Source organism: Orycteropus afer, unplaced genomic scaffold (genome assembly GCF_000298275.1).
Source record: "Orycteropus afer afer isolate SDZICR_OR568_19922 unplaced genomic scaffold, OryAfe1.0 scaffold00031, whole genome shotgun sequence".
Lineage (NCBI taxonomy): Eukaryota > Metazoa > Chordata > Mammalia > Tubulidentata > Orycteropodidae > Orycteropus > Orycteropus afer.
Window position 1 is genome coordinate 11,298,076 of NW_006921618.1, and position 9,444 is coordinate 11,307,519.

General features: G+C 43.5%; 1 protein-coding gene across 1 annotated transcript in view; it reads left to right on the forward strand.

Annotated features, from left to right (window-relative positions):
• The first annotated feature begins 1,043 nt into the window (after positions 1-1,043).
• The window catches only part of CLIC4 (chloride intracellular channel 4), a 106,676-nt gene continuing 98,275 nt past the window's right edge, over positions 1,044-9,444 (forward strand). The window contains exon 1 of the mRNA XM_007935734.2: positions 1,044-1,115. Coding sequence (XP_007933925.1) covers positions 1,044-1,115 — 72 coding nt within the window. The remainder of the gene's footprint in view (positions 1,116-9,444) is intronic.

Consider the following 9,444-nt stretch of genomic DNA (forward strand, 5'->3'; position numbering starts at 1 on the left):
TCGGACCGACTCATAGGACTCCTTCCTTGGGTTTCCAAGGGTATCACTACGCAAGTAGATTGCCCAACCTTCCTTCCCAGGAGTAGCTGGTGGATTTGAACCGCCAGCCTTCTGGGTAGCAGTCAAGTGCCTTAGGCACTATGCTGTCAAAGCTCCCTGGGAGTCCTTCGTAGCCTTCAAGCACTTGGGTTGCAGTTCAGGACGAGGTTCTGGAAAGGGATTGGTTAATGACCAGGGCCTAGCTCTGAACCTGAACACACTAGGGCTTTGGTAAGTATTTGTTTGTCGCTGGTTCCCAAAATAGAAATGTTTAGTCAAAGGGAAACATCAGAAGGAAGAAAAAAGTCTCTCTGAGGGAATGAAAGTAACTTTCCGAAAAGTCCAGTAAAAGGCAGTCCAGTCTAACAGAGTTGGCGAGGATGCTGTTGCGGGAAGACGAGACAAGTCCTGGGGTCTCAAGGGGGAGAGAGGGCGAGAGGGGCCTTCTCGACTCCACAGCACCATCGAAGGCGTGAAGTCACCTGGCATCGAACCAGCCGCAGCTGCAGAGGACGCGCCCGCGCTGCGGTGGGAGGCGGTGTCAAGCTTGGGTCTCCTGGGGACTATCCCTCCTGCCCTCTCGGAAGGCGTGGCATGGCGCCCCTCAAGGTTCACTTCAAGCTGAACTTCGTACCTCCCCCACCAAGTCCACGCCCCTCCCTAGAAGCGTTGGAGCTTCCGAGTGGTCCCTCGGTCTTCTCTCTCCCGAGACCACGCCCCCGGGCTCTGGCCGTTCTATTTCCTCTGAAGAGTCCGAAAATGCCGGGCATTAGCCCCGCCCCCGTCCCAACGCTCCGCCCCGCCGCGCCCCGCCTCGCAGTTTGAAGCTGCTGGGTCTGCGGCAGCCTTAGAGTCGCGCGCGGGACGTGGGGCGGTGCTGCGGGGCAGTGGTCGCGGAGAGCTTGACGCCTGGACTCTCAGGAGAGGCGCAGAGCGGCGGGAGCCGGCAGCCAGAGCATCCTCGGAGTAGCAGCTGCCGTTCGCTGAGCCCAGCAGAGCTGGCCATGGCATTGTCGATGCCGCTTAACGGGCTGAAGGAGGAGGACAAAGAGCCTATCATCGAGCTCTTTGTCAAGGTGAGCGCTCGCCCCATTGCGCCGCCTGGCTGAGCTCCCGGCGCCCACCCGGCCGCGGGGGGCGGTGTCCCGGGCGCGAGCGGCCTTCATCCTCGGCGCGCCCCTCAGCTCCGACGTCCCTGAAGCGCCCCCGCGCGGCGTCCCGTACCCGGGTGAGGGACGCGCTGGCCCCTGCGCCCCCGGCCCATTGTCTCGGGTCCACCAACGCCTTCCCGCCTCCGAGGGTTTGTCGAGGGAGCGGGGTGGGGACTGGGACACTGAAAACCAGCAGAAACGGGGCGCCGGGGCTCCGCGGACGCCAGCTGGTGTGTCACGAAGAGCTGCCGGGCGAAAGGCGCCTCTCCCCTCCCCACGACCCTAGAGGCCCACACGCCCCAGGATGAGGGCGAAGAGGGTCCTCCACCCCTCCAGGGCTCTTTGGTCCCCACAAGTCCTGTCCCAGCCGGGGAACTGGAGCCTCGAGTCAGTCGTGAGATGATAAACTGAACTTCTCAAAATGCTTTTTGAAAGAACATTTCGCTCCCTACTGGTCTGAAACCCTAACTTTGCTATTCGATGCAATCTTAAAATTTAAAAAAGGGCAGACACTCCTGGGCTACCGGAAAAGACCGAGATTCCCAACTTGCTTTTTCCTTTATAGAAATTTTACCACCATCTGGTTTTCTTGTAAGAACCGTGGTGGCGCAGTGGTTAAGCTCTCGGCAGCCAACCGAAAGGAGGTCGGCGGTTTGAATCCACCAGCCGCTAAGCGGGAGAAAGGTGTGGCAGCCTTGGAAACCCTATGGGGTCCTACTGTATCTTATGGGATTGCTATGAGACGAATTGACTCCACGGCCACGAGTTTGGGTTTTTTTTTTTTTCCTTTCTTAAACGCGGAGTGTTTTGTATGATGCAATATTTTGGCTGCTCACTTCGGTGTTACTGCCTCGGGAAAGATTGTGTGTGCCCTTTTGTTTTGAAAGAAAAACTGATGAGGGAAATAATTCATAAGTTGCTTGGGCTCTAAAAGGTTGATTTTCCTCTCTTGTCTCTTCACTTTTTACATCCTGCAACCAGTCTATTTCCTTACAAATACTCTCCTTTGCCTTCTTTTTTCTTTAATATTTTTTCACTTTAGCAGGGGAGAGAGAATAGAAATTATAAACATCTGGATCCAGCTGCCTCCCTGAAAAAGTCTTGAACATCCTTGAGATTCACTGTCACTTCTTTAAGCCAAGCTCATTGAGAGCTGAACAGCATATTGGAAAGTTAGCAGGAATCTAGCACTATTTTTTCTTTGAGTTTTTATTTTAAAGAAAGGGAGACATTGAAGCGTGTGTTTGATAGATGGAGAGAAGAAATGATCTGCAAGTGATCAAAACAGTGCTTGTTTTAGGACTTAGTTTTTTAATTATCAGTTTTAGAAGCATTTTGGGCCAAGGAACTGAAACAGCAGATGGGTATAGAACCCTTAGAGTATTTTCAAAGGGCCTCAGTTCAGGTGGCAGATACAGTACTTTAATGTTTAATGGTTCAGAGACTGTAGGAAGGAACCGCAAATAAAGAGAAAGAAGAAGGAAAAAGAAGAGGGGAGTGAGAGGCAGCATGAGAGAAGAATGGGGTAGACAACAATTTTCAAATTTTTTCTACTGAATTAGGAATAGAAAGGAATTGCCATGAACTGAAAAAGTGTATCTACCAAAAATCTAAAATACACGATACTTAACAGTGAAACTTTAGAAGTAGCATTAAATTTAGAATCAGATAAGGATTTGTTTGTTACGGCTTCTATTCAACACTGTACTGGAGATCCTCACTAATAAAGTAAGACAAGAAAAAGAACAAAACTGTTGCATTCTAGTCAATTCTGACTCATAGTGAGGCTTTATGACAGAGTAGAATTGCCCCATAGGGTTTTAAAGGCTGTAAATCTTTATAGAAGAGGACTGCTACATCTTTCCCTAGAGTATTGGCTGGTGAGTTCCAACCAGGACCTTTTGATTAGTTGAATGTTTTAACCACCATGCCACCAGAGCTCCTCTGAGTGCCCCAGTTACTATTGAACCCTTCAGGGAGAAGGAAATGGGGTGTGGTGCACTTTTTCCCAGACTGGTCACTTGCTTATCCCTTCCCCGTTTTCTGTATTTGTGTTAGATCTGTATAATTTACTAAATACAACTTGCTTTTTAAAATTCATAACTTAATATCTCTGAAAGTATGGATTAGATGTGCTAATTTTATTTCTTATATGCTAGCTATTAAAAGTAAAAACGTTTGTGAACCATTTAAAAACATCCTGTGTACTATTGTAAGCTTTTCTCACAAGGCTTGGTGGCAAAGAACCGGGATTCAAGTCCCAGTTCTGTACTTAGCGGCAAGTTGTTTCTCCTGTCTGAGACTTAACTTTCCTCATTTGTGAAATGACTAGTTTTTGCTGCCCTGTGATTCAGCATAGGCAAAACCTTGTATTGATATTGACCAATATAGTTGTTTCCAAGGAGAAGAGACAGGCAAATTGTGGTAAAGGGTATTGATTTCTTGACAAAACCTATGTGTGGGAAATGAAAATACCTTGTAGTATAATTATTTTGAAAGCAGTGAGGGGGCAGAGGCTACAGTTGCCTGGCATAGTGTGTTCAGCAGTGCTAATTATTCTGCCAAGAGGTGTCTGAGTTCGTAGCAGAATATTGTATTTACACATAATACATACATATTTACACTTATGTATACATCAGAATCACCTGGTGGTCTATAAGAATCACCTGGGGACTTGTTACAATACAGATTCTGGTTCCTCATCTCTGGGGTGGGAATGTAGGGGTCACATTGGAATGGACCAATTGGAGGCCCTGACTTTGATACAGCAGTCCCTTTTGGGAACCACCCTTATAATCTGATCTCTATCTGCATTTCTAATCCCAAGGCAAGTTACTTAATCTGTGTCTTATCTACACAATTGGGATATTAATAGGCCAGCCTCATGGGATTACGTATATGTAGTGTGTAATAAGTTTGGAATGACCTCTTCCTTTCTAAATGTTACTGTCACTTTATATGCAAATGTTTATGTATAGATCTCTCTTAAATAGATAATAGGTTCTTTGAGGGTAAGGCCTGTGTGTGCATAGTGCCTGGCACACAAGAGGGCACCAAATGTTTAAACTGACATTCCTTCCTCCTTTTTCAGAGCATTTTGCTGTCAATATATGTGTTGGGCTTTCAAATTGGAAACCACTTACTTAAATCCTTAATACATGAATTTCAAACCTTAGTCCTTTATCCAGTTTTTCCCTAGCCCCTGGCCTCTAGAACCCCTTGTGATTTTATCTTGTCTACCTTTTTTCTCTCCATTGTTTAGTACTTCTAATCAGTTCATACATATACCATATTTTCCACCCACTTTTCTTCTTGGTTATACTCAGAATTTGGGGAACCAAGATTTTTGTATTAGGTAAAAGTAAATATTAAATCACGAAAGCAGAGACTGGATTTTTGGATTGTTTTCTTTTGTTTGTGTAAGCCTAGCCCCTGTTGACTGTGTTGCCTCCCCCAAGCCCTACCAGTTTGGTATCAGGTGATGGTATTTCTGATGTCAATTAGGAACTAGTCCCTTTGCAGAGTTTACTTTTAGGGGCTAGAATTTAAACCATTATGAATTGAGACAGCCACTCTATGTAATGGGAGTTCTGGTGGCGTAGTGCCTAAGGCACTTGACTGCTAAACAGAAGGCTGGTGGTTCAAACCCACCAGCCACTCCTCAGAAGGAAGACTGGGTAATCTACTTCTGTAGAGATACCGCGTCGGAAACCCAAGGGGGAGTCATTGTGATTTGGATCCGACTCAATGGCAGTGAGTCACTAAACTGCTAGGATTGGAGTGGTGATTTTAAGAAGTTAATCTAGTGCAGCGTGCTATAACACATAAGGATAACTCTTTCTTTTGAGATATTTGGCAGGGTTTTTTAATGTGTGGGTCTTAGAGCCAGACTGCTTAGTTTGAGTCTGGCTTCTAGTAGTATGATACCAGGCAAGTTTCTTAAACTCTCAGTGCCTTAGTTTCCCAACCTACAATATCAGGATTAGAGCATTTTTTATTGGTGCTGAGTGGATTATATGATAATCTATGTGTATTACTTAGGGTTGTCTAAGGGGCAGGAGTGGTTTAGGGATAGAATTTTTTTTTTTTTTTTAATTGTGATTTGGGTGAAGGTTTACAGAGCAAATTTACTTTCCATACAGCGGTTCACATATACTTTGTCTCATGACATTGACCACAGTTTACCACAATGCAACAGCTCCCCTCCCACTTCTCCCCATAGTTACCTCTTCCTTGTGTCCATCCCTCCATGCACTCACTCCTGCCCCCTGAGCTGTCTCCCTGTGCATAAGCAGCCCTTCTTTCTCCCGTGATTGTTCTCTCCAAGGAGTGTATCTACTTGAGGTAAATGTTCAACTCATATGCCTGTATTTTGTTTGGCTGGAAACACAGGTGTGGGTTCAATTCCAGATCTGAAGGGCAGCTAGGGGCCATAGTCTCAGTGGTTCCACCAGGCTCTTATCGGACCAGCAAACCTGGTCCCCCTCCCTTTTTTTTTTCTCCAAATGATTTTGAGTTTTGTTCCACATTGTTCTCCCTTTCTATCAAGGATCTCCTATATAGATCCCCCTTTCAAGTGGATGACAGTGGTAGCTGGGCACCATCTAGTTCTTCTGGTCTCATAGTCGTATAGGCTACAGATCGGATGGTGTTATCAGTCGCTAGGACTAATTGTTTCCATGAATTTTGGTTTTCTTCATTCTTCTTTGCTGATGGCAGCTTGCTAACTTTTAAGATCCCAGTCGCTACTCACCAAAGGAGGAGGTAGAACAGTGTTTTGTATAGTATGTTATGCCAGTTGAGCTTGATGTCCTCTGTGACTATGGTCCCAAGCCTGCAGGTTCAACTACTCGGTCCCTCTGGGTCGCTGGCTGTGACCAAGCCATGACCACAACCTTGTCCCTTGTCAGCTCCACTATACACCTTGGAATTCTGATCATTCACATAAACTTATAGGACCATTGTCTGCCAACCCTATATATGTTCTTGGATACACTCCCCATTTCATAGACATACCTAATCGGTCAGGATGTCCACCCATCTATCCACCCATATACCCATGTTAGCCTTCACTGACAATGTAGTACTAGAGATAGAATTCTTGCCTCCCATGCTGGAGACTGGGGTTCGATTTCCCACCAGGCATCCCACGTGCAGCCATGTTGCTGTAACGCTGAACGGGTTCTGATGCAGCTTCCAGACCAAGAAGGGCTAGGAGGAAAGGCTTGATGATCTACTCCTGAAATCAGCCAGTGAAAATCCTGTGGATCATCATGGTCCCATCCCCAACCTAGCATAGGTGTGGTACAGGAGCAGGCAGTTTTGTTCCGTTATTTGTTCTCCATGAGTCAGGGGCCAGCTCAACCAAGAGCTTTTGTAATTAGTAATCCCCTTAAAGGAGTGGCTCAAACAAGATGGAAGTTTCTTTTTTTACCTAGCAGTTCAGGGTGCTTTCCCCCTTAGTCATGTAGGGATCAAGTTTTTTTTTTCTCCCAACCCCTAGGACATTGTCTCCCTCTGAGTTGTCAAAGTGGCTGACAAGTCCTGCTTGCAGCCAGTGGGAAGTGGAGAGTGTAGAGGAAGTATATCTTAAGGGTTCCAGCCCAGAGGTTCCACTTGTTTCTTTTCACATTTGACTGCAGAGGATTTAATCCCGTGGCCTCATTTAATTGTAGGAAAGGTTGGGTATAATGGTTTAGCCATGTACCACCCTATGTGAAGCATTAAGAACAGTGCTTGGTTGTTCTTAATTGTTGTTGATAGTAATATTAATTATAGGCTTCATCAGTAGAATGCAGAGGATTCTGTAAATCCTTGAAGTTACATATAAAACTCTATGTAAATCTTTTTTTCCTGGAAATTCCTAACCCATGGTTAAGAACCACTGTGCTAAAAGAATGTCTAGAGTAATTCATTCATACAACTAAGGTGTGAAAGAAGCATTTGGGCTAGATGATCACTAAGGTAATTTCTGGTTCTGTTTATCTGTGATTTAAAGCATTTATTGGCCATGAACTAAGTACCTACTACTGAGCTGGGTACTGTGGAAGATGTAAAAAGTTATGTATCCTACTTTTAGAATTATACATTATACTAGAAAGAAAACAATATAATATGGTATATGCTTAAGGAGTTAACGTGTGATTCACATTCAGTAGGGTTAGGAGATGTGGGGGAAAGGTGGAAGTAGGGTTGACCCTGACCTTGAAAAAGTGAATGGAATAGGTGGATTTGGAGTAGACATGAATGGGAATGTTAGCTATTGACCATTATTTAGAAATTCATTATGCAGGAAACAGTTGATTGATAAGATTGAAAGGAGGAGGAGTCAGGAATGGGGCAAATGCGTGGTACCAGGGAGACAAGTTATTTAAAAGTTGAGGATGACTTAGAGTGTTTCTAGCCTTTCTCATTCTCCCTACACTTCCCTATTTTTCAGAGTGCTGTCTATTCAACAGTTCTCAGTAGCTGTTAGGAAGGTGCAAATGGATGGTACAGAATGGCAGACTCTCAGCTATTTTTCTAGTCCAAATGGGAATTCTTTATACTTTGTTTCGGGTTGTAGACTTCAAAGTTCAGGTTGACGCAAATGAAATAAAATTTCTGTAGGAAATGATGCTAAGAACTTTGTTCTGTTAATTGAATAAAAAGTATTTTAACATCAAGACTATTATCTTTAATCTAAGAGGTTTGCCATTTATTTCAGGTTTCCAGAGGGGAAAATTCAGGAGATAGAAATGAACATAAAGTGTGAAGTTAATGAAAATTCTATTCTTGTCACTTTTTGCCTGAGCTGTTCGTAAAAGCCTACTACTTTTGGCAAAGACCAAGGTGATGATCTTGGTTAAATGTAAAATTGTGAGAGAAAGGGGCCCAGAATGGGAAAGAGACCAGAGGCTTCTGAGCCAAGTGGACTGAACACATGAGAAACCTAACAGCTTGAGCAATGATAGGAAAGAGGCAGTCATGAGGACTTGGCTGTCACTAAAAGTCACAGTTGCTTTAGAAGGATGCTTGCAGAGGTGCCTCTAAGCCAGTAAAAGGATGGTGAGCAAGACTTTCTCACTTCCAGGTTCATTAGAGCTGTGGAACTTCAGTGTTCGGGAGTTTCCTGAGTAGGAAATTAGTGATTCCATAAAAGGGTAATGTGTTAGAATGAGAGGTATGATTAAGGCATGAATTAAGATTTTGATAAAGTAGGGAGTAAGTTAAGAGGGGTTTGTCTATTTTGGAGGCTTTTATATATAATGGAAGGAGAATTTCTAAAGGAAAATAACATTTAGAGCATGATTGTACAGTGTCTAAGTATGATTTAACAAGTCTAAATTTAATTCAGGGCATCAGTCTGTGAATTTTCATGAACTTTAATCCTGTTGCCTTTTTTGAGTCTTGGCTCTCCCTCAGTGCTCAGTATTAAGTACAGAATATCAATGAGCCCTATTCGGGTTCTGTTTTTTCTTTTAAAGTACAAAACTGAGACGATTAGCCTAATTGTAGATTTATGAAAGTGACAACTTCATGTAGATAAATAAGACTGTGTTTGAAAATTGTGTCAGATATAGACTAGGAATATCATAAATTTTAATGGGAATAGGATTACACCTAGGGCCAAAGTTCATCATGTATATATTTTATATACTCTTAAATTGCCTTTCATAGATTTTTTTTTTTTTTTGCTTCTCTTGATGTTGAAATACAGTGTGACTCAAGTTTAAGCTGGGACTATAACAGCCTCCCCCCTTTTGGCAATAAAATTATTACTTCCAGCTTTACATGTGAAAATAATCATTCTTAGGAAAAGGATTTAGTTCTCATTAAAGAGTTGTAAAAGTGTCAGTCATCTGTAAAGTTGGCAAGTATTGAATTCTTCTACCATGAATTTTAGCTATGTAGTTGTATGTGTGAGAGAAGAAAAAAGAGAATCTGAACATACACTGATGATTACAAAACCAAACTAGATGAAAGCTGAGGTAAATAAGGATAAGTGAATTCTTTGTGTGTTTTCCTCTACTAACAACTTATTTGTTAAGTATTAAGCTACTAAACAATTTAATACTTTTTTGTGGTCAAGATCAGGTGTGGCTTATTGTAGAGTATATTCAGAAGAGTTCCTATGTTAAATGAGTGGATGTTGATTAAAATCCTACTAAGCTGTTAGCATAGTGGCTAAAGCACTTGACTGCTAACCAGAAGGCTGGCGGTTCAAACCCACCAGCCACTCCTCGGAAGGAAGGTTGGGCATTCCTACTTCCGT